At 40.5% G+C, this 13226-nt stretch overlaps 1 protein-coding gene across 3 annotated transcripts in view; it reads left to right on the top strand.

Annotated features, from left to right (window-relative positions):
- LOC120764554 (sodium channel protein type 5 subunit alpha-like) overlaps window positions 1-13226 on the top strand; it is a 215693-nt gene that overhangs the window by 194017 nt on the left and 8450 nt on the right. For all 3 annotated transcript variants that reach the window (XM_058419749.1, XM_058419748.1, XM_058419747.1), the window contains 2 exons: window positions 5771-6052; window positions 12216-12269. In XM_058419749.1, coding sequence (XP_058275732.1) covers window positions 5771-6052; window positions 12216-12269 — 336 coding nt within the window. The remainder of the gene's footprint in view (window positions 1-5770; window positions 6053-12215; window positions 12270-13226) is intronic.

The following is a 13226-nucleotide window of genomic DNA, read 5'->3' as shown; positions in this document are numbered from 1 at the left end:
TTTGTTAAGCCCACCTGCTAACAAGAGTCAATTATTGTTTAGATAAGCACTTTATTTAATTCCTCACACCATGCATGACTTGCAGGTGGTGACAGCTGTGTTCTATGTGAGCTGAGGTTAGTGCTAACCTTGCAGATTGCATAGCAAGGTAAAGCAAATCTGTGACAAAATTCTGTGTCAAGTTGTATTGATGATCCCAAATCTCTCAGCTAGGCCAAGGAAAATGTTACATATTTCACAGTGATGTATATTCAGGGTAAAGCTGACAAAATTTTGGTCCAAATCATCAGTGACTAAATGTGTATTTCATGCCCTGATCTCCCAGCAATGAATTATTATCATTGCAATGCTCTCACAGCAAGAGACTGAAGGCTGGAGAACCTAACATCTGAGATAAGCCAGGAATTATGGTGACACAGCAGTGTAGGAAAACCACACAGCCATTCTTTTGCTCTTCTGTGGATGATCAGGTTTGGCAATATAATGCTTTTTTTGCAAAGATTTTGTGATTAGCTAAATTATTTTTGTGGATGAAGATGAGGCAAATATTGTTGCAGGCCACCTCTGTGTTGGTACTAAGACAAAAAGATTCAAAAGGCTCCGTTTATCCAGGCACCCAAACCTGAACTGTTTTGGTCACCACAATCTTCACAGCAGTCAGGCAATATTTTGCAGGTAACTGACCAAATAAAACAAAACCAAAGTGCAAAGACACAAAGTGAGGTTGCACTAGTGACAATAATTAAAGCTATCACTCCATGAGCTTTCACTCACTCATTGGATGACCTCACTCCAAGTCTTTATTATACATTCACAGATGGAACTGTTTCAGCATTCAGTATTACCAAAAGCAGTAGTTTAACTACCAGAGTGATTTGTGCACAGATTCTCTCAAATCAGTTTAGATCTAGCTTATGAAGGCTTAGCTTTTACTGGTGGATTTACAAACCCAAGCAAAACTCTGTGTGCTCTAAGCTGACATACGATTGTTTGCTCATGATTTCACAGCAGTTTAACTAAATAGGATCTGAACCTGAATAGCAGTGGAGAAATGAGCCAAAAACATCAGAAAAGCTTTAGCAGAATAGAGAAAAAATAACATTAAAAACTCCTCATTTCTCTCTGAGACCAGCAAGAGACTGGCTTGGTGAAAATCTTAAAATGGATCTGCCCAGCAAATTTCCTTCCCAACATGCTCATTCTTACGGGCCCCTCAGCCCCTGACTCAATATCCTCTTTTCTTTCCTGTACTGTTTCTGCAGCTGAAATATATTCAGTCATTCTGAGCTGTCAGAGGTGGTGAATTAGCTTGTAAACCATGATAAAGTATAATTGAGAATACGTGCTATTGGAAAAGCAAATCATTTTAGTTTTAGTTTGTCTAACCACACTTAACAAGACTAGGGACAGTTAGACCTTTCATTATTAGGAGTTCATATGCTCCAAAATGCACAGGAAAATTGCCAGCACAGTGATGGATTAAATAATGATAATGTTGAGGAGCAAACACTGACAGTGAGAAAATAAAAATAGTTTGCTCTATTATAATGCCTCTTCCTTGAATAACTGAAACATCTCTGCAGAGTTAGAACAGGAGCAAGAAAGTTCTCATTTACTGCAGTAAGAGACTTATTTCATTGATGTTGTGCCTAAATTTTGGACGCAATTTTCCATGAGACAAAGGCTCAGAGTAGCACTTGGGTGGCCAAGAGAACCTATTGCCGTCAGACCTCAGTTCTTTCCCTGTCCTCAAACAGTCTGGGACTTGTACAAGCTTGACACAATCTCAGCAGCTTCTAAGCCATGAGAGGTCTGCAAAAGAAGGATGAACTGGTGTCATCCTGTCCCTTAATCCTCATAAAGAGACCCCAGAAAGGCCAGGGTCCCACCTAACAGTACTGTAGACCCAGAGGCTTTACACTCATGAGCCCAGAATAAAGTAGCTTAGATCTGCCTGTCCCAAATAATGACATCTCTCATGTCTCCTCATTTGTTGCCCGTCAAGGAATTATTTCAGAGGTGGCACTTCCCTGCAAGGGAGGTTATTGCAGTATTTTAGAAGGATGAGGGGGATGATGAGACCATTTAATGTGAAAGTGATACTGGGAAAAGTCATGGTGAGACTGCTACAAGATACGTGCAGGAAAGAAACAGCATAATTAATGCTAGTTAGCATGATTTCATGGGAATAGTTCTTGTAAAACCAATCTGAGCCTTTGATTTGATTACAAATTATGCTGATGATGGTAACTGTGCTGATACAGAATCCTTGGATTTCAGAGAGGAATCTGATACCATGAGACATCATGATGAGAACATGAGCTTTATACCAAGACAAGTAAACACATTTTAAAATGGGTGATGGATCTCAAAATGTAATTGTAAGCAGTGACCACACTGTAAATGTGGTGATGAGCATCTCAGGGTGAGGGATTGTTCAGAATGAGAATTATCTTTAATCCGTACTTTAACAGCATCTGGAAAAAAATATAAATTCTTTGCTGACAGCACTCAAAACCAGTGTAAGTGAAATTACAGATAAGGGAATTATGCTGGCTGATCTGGATCACAGTGGAAAATAGATCTATTGTACAGCACACATTTTAATAAACTCACATACATCAACTACCTCAGGAGGAGGAATGTAGGTCACTCTGGGGGATGTTTCTCGGAAAACAGCAGCTGAGAAGGACATAAGGATCAGGATGACTCCTCAACAGGACACAGGCTTTTGGGCAGTTCTGACAAAAGAGGTGACTGCTAGAATCTCTGAATATGCAGGGAAATAACCCAACAAATAGAGGGAGGGTGAAGTACTTCAACACTGGAATTCCATGAAAATGCTGGAAAAGGGGAATTAAAAATGGGAAAGTCTCTGCAGGGAACTATGAGTGTGATTAAAAATCTGAAAGAACCATGATAGCTACAAGGAAGCTATCATGATTTTTTAATTACCTGGAGCAATGTGCAGTGGTAACTCCCCCACAATGAAGATGGGAATGATAGGAGAAGACATTTAACAGCAGATGCCTCAAGTTCAACAAATTCCACCTAAAAATGCAACAACTGTTTCTAACACTGAGGACTAAGGGCACTGGGAACAGATCATCTAATAATACATTTTTTCCTCTGTTATTTGACATCATGACACTGTAAATTAGATGTCTTTGCAAAAGCTGTGCCTGAGCTTCACTGGGAGTTATAGTCTGGGCCTGGAACCACTGGGGCAGTCTGATGGGCTCTCTCAGAGCAAAAGGAGGATTAAGTCATCATGCAAGTCTATTTCTGGATTAAAAATATGAATCTGCTTTGGTTGCAATGGTGGCCTGTGAGATGAGGAGAGCTGGGGATGAAACACAGGTTGTAGATTGCACCACTCTGAGTTATGCTCAGTTTCTAGGCTGTCCCTAAAGAAGTCACCTGGAGGGTGGTTTCACCTGTAAAGGTATTAATGGAAACCAGCAAGTATGAAACCTTTTCTTACACATGGATATGTGTAAGAAAAGGTGTGGATATGTTGCTATTCCAAAGTGCAGCAGGAATTCCTCCCTTTCCATGGCAAGGTGTGCAGCTGAACTTTTAATATGAATTTATGATAATAACCTGCCTTTATGTATCCGGGTCTTCCTCTCCCTTGTCTCAATGCAAAACAAGAATGCTTCCACCAGAACAAATGGCATCACACTAGTGTAAAAGCAGAAGCAGCAAGGGAAGAATGAACCCCCCGTTAATAACTCACTGAGAGAGGTGTTGCAGGATTTGCTCCAGCCTCATGTCGTGTTTTGTTATCTACAGGCCATTGAACATAACTTAGCAGAAGGAAAAAAGCAGGATGTGGGCATGGCTTGTACTGCTGAAACCTGGATGTCTGTGTCCTGTCACTGGGAGCTGGGCTCAGCAGCACTTGCAACACAAAAGCATGTGGTTTTGCTGGCATGGGTTAAAACTGAAGAAAAATATTGTTGTGCAGAGAAGCAAATGAAAGTTACTTTGACAAGAGCCAAGGCTATATCCAAACAAGCCCTTGATTTTGCAATTATTTGGCATTTTGGTTAACATGGTAAATTCGGTCTAAAAATGGTGAGGTTAGAAATTGATTGACATCCAAAACTGAAAGATAAAATTAGCAAACAACCAAAAAAGCAAAACTAAAAACCCTGAAAACAAGAAAAGTCATCAGGAATGGGCCTATACAGAAAAACAAAACAAAACAATTGGTCAAACTGCTTTTCCTGTGTGAAAATCAGCTTCATTCATAAATGCACAAAATATAAATCTGAGTTTTGGAAGATCTACATAATTTTGTATATTGTGTGCTGTAGAGGAAGCTGCTGCTATACATGCATGAAAACCATTTCACTCCTCCGGGTATTTTTCTTCCACAGCAATGCAAAAATGATGGAGAAGTGAATGTTACATTATTAGCTTGTCAGAGAATTGGACACTGACACAAGAGAAAAGAGGAGCTGACATTTTCCATAATCAAATCCACCAATTGAATAAAGTTTATTTTTTATGGATCAATATCACCTTGTCTCAGTTTCAGAAATGTAGATGGAGAAGAAGAAGAGCTGAGTGGCCACCTATCAGGTTTTAATCTCCAAAGCACAAGACAGGGGTGGAGACAAAGTCATGTTGTGGTGCTGGTGTCTGCAGCTATCTGGGAAGGCAGCATCTCCAAAGGCTGTGAACATGGAGAAACCTGGTTGGCATATGAAGGGGAAAACTACATTTTGTGATAGAGTTCTTCCCTCAGAAAATGCCCTGCATGGTGTCACTCTTGGGGTGTCCTGGGCAGGACTGGGAGTTGGGCTCAGTGATCCCTGTGGGACCCTTCCAGCTCAGGATATTCTCTGATTCTTTAGTGTAAGGTTTGACGTTCATAGATGCCTTAACCACCTTAAACCCCGACAGCGCTCGAAACAGTAAATGGTGTGCACCTTGCCTGGTTGATGTAGTGGTGTTACAGTACTGCATTCAAAGCTGGCAGCTGTAGAGGGTCTGTAGAGAGTCTGAACTTTGTTTATTCTGCTTGGCTTCAGCATTGAGTCCATTTCCAGTGCCATTGTTCACACAACTTAAAAGCTCCTTCGGCTTTTTGTTTTAATGTTTGATTTTATGCAAGGGTTTACAGCCCTGCCTGGGGGTTAATGGGTAGGAATTTTACAGCATGACACAGGGGGAAAAAAAAAAAAAAGGGTGTAGGGTTTGTTAAAGTAGAAAGATTTTGCTCTTTTAATCATGCATACTGATCAGATAGGGGAAGCTGGCTTAGTACAGTATGTCTCTATCTGTTATTATTTAATTAAGCAAAATTTATCATAGCTGTAGTTCACAACCCACTGCCTACAGAGGCCTGAGTGGAGTCAAAGATTTCAGAAATCTTTTTTAGCTCTATTTTGAGAAGTACACTGTACACCCCAGCCGTTTCCAATTAATCACATTATCATTATAGTTAGACTAAACTAACTATGTACTATCCAGAAAGATTTGAGAGGTCAAGAAAACTGAATTCAGAGATTCCTCTTGAAAAAGCATCATCCCTTGGGTGGGATGCCAACAGATTCTTTCTTTGATTACCAAAAGGAAAAAATAGTCCTATTTGAAACCTTTAGAAGTGGTCTGGCTCCTTAGGTAGTGTCAGTGCTTATCCACCTGTCACCATGTGAGGGTTCAGACTCATTAATCAAGGGTGCACATCAGCTTGTTAACGAAGTGTCTGTACAAGTGCTGACGTTAATTCTGTTTTCCCTTTCCTGTTTCCCCCAAGGTTGTGGTCAATGCCCTTGTGGGAGCCATCCCTTCCATCATGAACGTTCTGCTCGTCTGCCTCATCTTCTGGCTCATCTTCAGCATCATGGGAGTGAACCTCTTTGCTGGGAAGTTTGGGAAGTGCATTAATAAGACAGAAGGAGATATGCCTTTGGACCCTAAAATTATTAACAACATGAGTGACTGCATTCTTTACAACGTATCGGGCACGTTTTACTGGACAAAAGTTAAAGTTAACTTTGATAATGTTGGTGCTGGCTACCTGGCTCTGCTGCAAGTGGTAAGTGTGACCACCAGAAACTAATGGGCAGGTGTTATTGGTTCTCACTGAAACCATCAGTTTAAAAACTCAGGGTAACCTCTGGGCTTTTCTGGCTTTTTCAGCCTTACCCATCAGGTCAGTGACTTTCCTCAAGTGTAAATAAATCATATTTTGCATATTAACTCGGCCTAGAGATATTATGGCAGTTTATGTCTTTGATTTGAGTTTCTGCTGCATTGCTAATACAGTTCTCTGGGAGGAGATTGGACTAATGAGGTGAATTAAAGACCATTTTGTCAATATTGTAATCCAGAGCAAAGTTCATTTACAGAAACGAAATCTATGATACAGGAAGGACTGTCCATGCAGACAGAGTGCACTGGCCTTCCTGAACAGGTTGGGATTTCACTGTATCCTACTGGGGAAAAAAAAATGAAGTTTTAGTGCCTTCAGTTTCTCAGCTGAAGTTACTGCATAAAGCTGTAGTCTTAATTTATGGCCCTCTGCTTACTAACTGTTTTTGAGAAGGACACTTGTGCCTCTTGTTCTGGTTCCCCACCTTGTGTCCACATGCTGAAATAATGATTCAGACTGAATCTAACTATGGGTCATGGTGGGGATCAGGTCACTGACACTGCCCCCAGCACAGACTCTCTGGGAAGGTGGCGAGAGTATACCGGAAAAGAGACTGCTGAGGTTCAAAGATATTGGCAATATTTGAGATATAAAACGCAGAAAGAAGCCACTTCTACGACCTTTTTCACCATCAAATATAAAATATAGATAAATAGGTTGTATTTAAAACACAGAGATTCACTGTGTTTTGACACAGGACAATCTAATAGAAGGAGCCACAGGAGACTCCACCTCGTTCAGGCCCTGCTGCTGGACTGCTGGGTGATTTCAGACAAATTGTTTTGTGTTACAATTCCATAGGGCCCTCACATAACAATAGTGGTTATGATTTTTTTTCTGTTGTTCCTAATCTGAAGCTAAATGGTACCAGGGGCTGGATGTGCACTTGGAGTGTTTGCTGCGTTGCATTTTTGCATGCAGAGTTAAATAAGCTCCTTGCTACATCTTTGGACGGGGGGCGTTCTTTCTTGAAACGCCTGTGACAGCATCCCTCAGTTCTGGGATAAAAAACTGGTTCTGGGAGCTCAGGTCATTTGTCACATACAGAATCCACCCTTTGCAATGCAGTAGGGTATTATTGCCTTCAGCCCCCTCCTGCCCTTCCAAAGGGACACGAGCCTCCCATGGGTCCCCATCAGATCTGACAGCCCTTCTCCTTCCCAGGAAGCCAGTTTGTTTTTCCCAGATCTGGTTTTCTCTGTCACAGATGCATGGAATAGTTCCCTGAAACAATTTTCCTTTCTCACAGAAATCCTTGTTCTCATTGTGCTGTTCCTGGTACACAAATTCTTGAGTCTGACATCTTCTGATCGCTGTCCATTGAGTTTTTGCTTTCACACCCTCTGGAAAGCAGAAACATTAGAATGGACACAACCACTTGATTCTTTCCATGACATAAACTTGCTAAGAGTGAGAGCTTTTATCTGTTGAATGTTAATTATGATATTCAGGTCAGCCATGCCGGGTAGATTATTTCACTTTGTATGCCTTTAATTAGATTTTCTGTTCTATATAGTGTTTTCTTTGTCTTTCATTTAAACACCCAATGTAGATGAGCAAGAATTTCCAGGTTTAAAATATTGTGCCTTACCTGAAGTTTCTTAATTCCTCTGATTACATAAAATTGCCCTTTTTTTTTTTTTTTTTTTTGGGGTGGTGCAGGGGGAAGTTCCATCAGAGAGGTAGTTATTCTTTCACCATTTCTTTTATAAGAATCAAGCTGCAGTTTTCTGAAAATCTTTAACTTTTCATAAGTTGGCATTTCCTAAAGGAATATCCTGAGGCAGTCTTTTGTAGTCACTTCTGTTGGGATCAGTGGTAGCAGAAGAAACCTCACTGGTTGTAAGGTGGATCTCAGCATACATTTGAAGGGAACGGGATAATAACTGCTCTCTTCCAGTTGAAAATGGATTTGATGACCCGGCAGGTTTCTTTCAAACCTGTGACCCTGTATTGGGTAGGAGAGAAATAGATTTCCCAGTTGCAAAAGTACAAAAGAAGTGATATAAACCTCAGCCTGGTCCGGCTGAACAAACTGATTTTAGCAGGAAACAATCTCAACTTCTATGGCAGGTGGCAGCTCCTTCTTCACTGGCAAGAGTGGATTTATTTTGGCTTTAATCGTGCACCTGGAGCTCTTATGGCTACTGCTGACCACAGGCAATAAAGTGAAAAGGTGACAGAGAGAGAAGGGGCCCAACCACCTGGATCTCCTTTGCCAGGAGTGTCAGCTACAGGCGCCCCTTGCCAAATATCCTCCATAAGAGGTCACATTTCACCAGCAAACCCCCGTGGGAAATGCAGGGGCTCAGCTGACAGCCCAGCTCTCCTAGAGAGACAGACACCTCCGTGCATCCCTGTGCACAGCAGGGCAAGGGGGAGATAAGCATTTGGGTTGCAACCTGCCAGGATCCAAAACGTGAGCGTTTAAGTGCAACTTGTCCTTTGACTGCTGACATTTTCAGCTGCCACAGCACAAATCTGAGCTGGTCTGAAGCTCCTTTGGAATGCCTGAATGTCTGCAAATCCAAATGGAAATGTGTAAAACAAATCTGCTTGATGTTCTGTCTTCTCCATCTACATATCTGAAAGAAATAAAACTTGCTACTACAAAAACTTTGGGACATACTTCTATCCAGAGTCAAGCTTTCTGAAGATGTAATTGGGAACTGCATGAACTTTGTCCCAAATATCTTCTGCTCTTTTCCTATCTTGATTGGGGTCCATTGTGTTGTCCTGAAGATACCACTTTGAGTTAATGAGTCTGAGAAAACATTCATGTGAAGTCAAGTGTCAAGTTCCTCCAACTGACAAACAGGCTGTCCCAAAACAAGTTAATAAAATAACAGAGGTAACTAATCTGCTCATTCTACAAGCAAGAGGAATGCCTCATTCATGGGGAGAGAAAGGTCTTTGTCATCACAACTTTTTTGACTTGCAAGAAGGATGATTCACTCCCCTGGTGATTTAACACTCCTTAAACCCTAATCTAACAGGAAAAAGGTCTTGCTACAACCCAGTGCTTCAGTAATAGTTTTTTCTGTACTCCAAGTTTTCTTGAAGTATCACAGCACCTATGTTCTATAAATCTGTGTTTGAGCTAATCAAAGAAATATCTTAATTTCCAGTAGCAGTTTTGCATTTCCCTTGTGTAATCCCAACCTTTCACCCTGTGATCAGTTGCGCATATTTTTCTGCCATGTATTTTGAAATTTCAGCCATCTATTGAAGAATAGCCAGGAAATAAGTGGTCTTTCATGCAGCATCCGGCTTGTTTGGAAAAGTTCTTCTTAGACATAATGGACTTATGTTGACTATATCCTGCTTATCTTTGAAGATGTCCTATTAACTCTGTCACTTTGGGACTCCAGATAAGGGATGGGGAGATAACAGAAGCACTCCTCGACCAGCCCAGCGCAGCAAGTAGGAGCTGCAGAGCTAAAGCAATCCCTCATGCCAGGTCTGAAGTCCTGACTGAGCCCATAAATCAGACACAAAATGGTCGTGAGGCAGCGCTGTGTGTCTAAAGTTACTGCTTTACACGACCTCTTGCACTTCTTTAAACTGCAATGCATGACTTTACTGTAACTGTGGATGCAAAATGTGCAAAAAAGTCTCGGGTTTAGCTTTCAGAAATTTCTCTCCTCAACAGGAATGCCCAAAGAAAATTTTCAGCCAATGTGAAGGGTAGTGTTTCAGCCATGAAAAGCAGACATTTTTATTGAACATTTTATGTTCTTAGGAAAAAAATAATGAGAAGGAGAATGAGGAGGAGAATGGGAAAAGGAAAAGGAAAAAAGAAAAAGAGAGAAATAAGTAAACACCAAAAGTTTACAGATTTAAAGATTTGCTTTACTTCAAGGCACCATTTGGTTTGAGGGCAGACAGTGCCATCCCACCTATCCTCCTCCCCACTAATTTGCTGCATTGCAGCTCTATTGCACCAGTGAAATAACGAAATGTAATCCCATCCCAGGATGAGTTTATCAGTAGATAATCTCATCACATGACAGGTTCAGTAGAAAATGGTGCTCCTCTGGATAGCTTCCAGGCAGGATAATATCACAAACACTCCCGTGAAGGTTTTGTCACTTCCTTATCCAGAGTGTAAGTGGTTACTAATTCCAGATAAATAATTTCTTTTCTCAGTGTTATATTTCTTTCATTCTCAGTATCTTTTACCCTCTGTAGCTGAAGTGTCCAGGGAAGCTTTCCAGATGTCCCACAGATTTTTAATTCTCTTGCTTCTCCACAACTGGGGGAAACAGAAAATCACAGCACTTCATTCTCTTAATATTTATTTTTGTCAGATCACTTCATCATCCTTTATCACTTCAAACCACTGTGCCTTGCAGGAGAGTCGTTCATGTCTGTGGTACACATTGAGGGGTGAAATGCTCAAGAGAAAAGATTTCCTCCCAAGTGGGAGAAAAATACAGGCAAAGCTCATATCATTTTGTGCCACAGGGAAAGGATTTCTTGTTTCATCCCAGCCACCCTTCCTGAACAGCACTTTGAGCTGAAAGCTCTCTTGGCACCAGAAAGTCTTTCATCAGATTAGAAAGAGAATGGCAAAAAAGGAAATTATTAGAATATTTAAGGAGTATCAGCGTGGCAGGTTCAAATAATTTTTTGTTTTGATAAAACTGCTGATTTTTCATGTAGATGCTTTTCATCTTAAGTGATTTTTAACACACAGCACTATGGAAGAGATTTTCCAAAGAGTTCTGATCTGGGGGAGTGGGTTAATCCCTTTCGAGCAGTAGATAAGAATAGGTGCAACCTTTCAAACACTATTTTAGATATACTTTCATGAGAAATATCATTGATCTCTTGTATATTTTTCTGTGGCTAAGTAGCATTCAGAAGGAATTGGGAAGGCAGCATTACTTCCAGGATTTAATATAATAATAGAGAGTTCTAAAACCACTGGATGCACCCACCTCAGCCCAACTGCCTGGGTTTCTCTTGGTAACCTCTGGCCAAATTTGTGCTAGCATTATCTGGAATTGTATGCCTACACAATAGGGCAAAATTCAACTTAAGTATCAGTAGGCTGTAAAAAAATATTGGGTGTGGGTCCTACATGCATGCCAGTGTAAATCTGATGAAATGAATAAATCTAAAAATGCATCATTATCTGCTCACACTGACTTAGGTCAGGGTAAGTCTAAATAGGCCAGAAGTCAAATGAGAAACAACTCCAGAGAACCCAAATAAAGGCAGTAGATCTTAGGCCAGGGTCAGAGGCAATGCCAGGTGTGCTTGGCATCAGGCTGTGCCTAATAAGAGATCAAAGAGTCTTGGGTTTGCTACAGAATAGTAAAAAAATCACTTCCCTGTGTTTCTCCTAAGAGTGCTGTCACTGCCTTTCTGCATTGGACATTCCAATAAGAGACACTGACTTCTGTGGAATCTTTTCTTCTTTAAACAATTATAAAACAAAAAATATTAAAACTACTGACTTCATAAAGCTTAATAAAAAGAAAATCTGAACAGTAAAGCAGATTGAGGCTCACAGCAGGTGTTGATTGCCTTTGCTTCTTTCAAGTCAGCTGTGATTTATGCAACTCCCTGGGCTTTAATATTGTTGTGATTTGCCCTGGTTTAGAAGAGGGCAGAATCCAAGCTTCAGCAGGATGTGGATGGGATGTATCTCACCTGATGCAAGGGTTTTGCAAGACAACATTCTTTAATGTTATGTGTAGCCATATCTCTTCATTACTTGAAATTTTTAAGGTCAGAACTTCCAAAGATTTAATTGTTATGTTTTCTCTCCTTAAAATCTCTTCTAAAAACCTCTCTTTTATCCCTGCAAGTGCAGAAAGTAAAAAAAACAGAGATGAGAAAATCCAGGAGAAAACCATTTTGGAATGAACTAAAATATCTAAATGAGTATAAACTAAAGAATACATGTTAGATTGTAAGGCAGGCAATGTATTAATTGTGAAGTACATGCTCAACACTGCATTTTGAAAGTTCATCATAGAGATGATTTCAGGGTGTGCTTGTTTAATATGCTTGTCTTATGTGGGATTTTTTTCAGGCCACATTTAAAGGCTGGATGGATATTATGTATGCAGCAGTGGATTCAAGAGAGGTAAGTCTCCACAAGGAAATTAATAATTTCCTTTTCCATTGCCTTTTGCAGCACTGATGATGCTTAACAAGCACAACAAAATAAAATATGTGCAGGGTGCCAGTCCCTGTCTTACTCTGTCTGGGACAGTTGCAGACCCCCATTGTTTGTAGCTGTACTGAAGCATGATGGCCCTGAAATTAAAGTAAATGTGGCCCTTATTCCTACACAACTGATTTATCTATTCCTACTGCAGAACTCCCAGCACACAGAGGCACCTCAAGAATGGGTGTGAGTCCACTAAAGATCTAAATTGTTCTCTAAATTCCTCCCCTCTCCCTATTTACTGCCTCATTTTCCAACTTCTGATGATTACATGTCTTTAAGAGTGCTGGGTTTAAGCTGAATTGCCCTGTAAGACAAATATTTAACCCTCCCTACAGCTGCACTTTGAGCAAGTGTATTTTCTGTAGCCAGCAGCTCCACTGGAGGAGTATGGAGAAGCTCCTGGCAGACAAAGAGAGCAGTGTGAACTTCCTGCTCTGACTTGAGATGTGCTGCTGACAGCTCAGTTCTTACCTGCATCCTGTTCAGCTTTCAGGTTTCCATAAAAATAAACAAAACAAAACAAAAAACAAACAAACAAACAAAAAATCTTTTCCCTTGCTACACCATATATGATTTATCTTTTTATTGAAAGTTCTATAGTATTCTTTCTTTGTTTTAATTATATTAGAGAAAAAAGTTTATACTTAGTGTTAATTTTTGAGGCAGCTGTCTGGTACTAGGAATTTGACAGTCTGAATTTAGGGCAAATGTCGAGGCCTAAGGGGAAGAGTAAGGGGTGGGAAAACTTCATGGCACCACAGGAGCAGAGAAGTAGCTTTGCATATCTTTCTTGGTTTGAAAAAGACAGGTGTCTACTAGGGAAGGCAGGAGCCTCCCCTGAAATTGAGAATGTAAACCCCTGTCTCCAAA

Source organism: Hirundo rustica, chromosome 1 (genome assembly GCF_015227805.2).
Source record: "Hirundo rustica isolate bHirRus1 chromosome 1, bHirRus1.pri.v3, whole genome shotgun sequence".
In the NCBI taxonomy this organism is placed as follows: Eukaryota; Metazoa; Chordata; class Aves; order Passeriformes; family Hirundinidae; genus Hirundo; species Hirundo rustica.
This window is presented reverse-complemented; position numbering and strand designations above follow the sequence as displayed.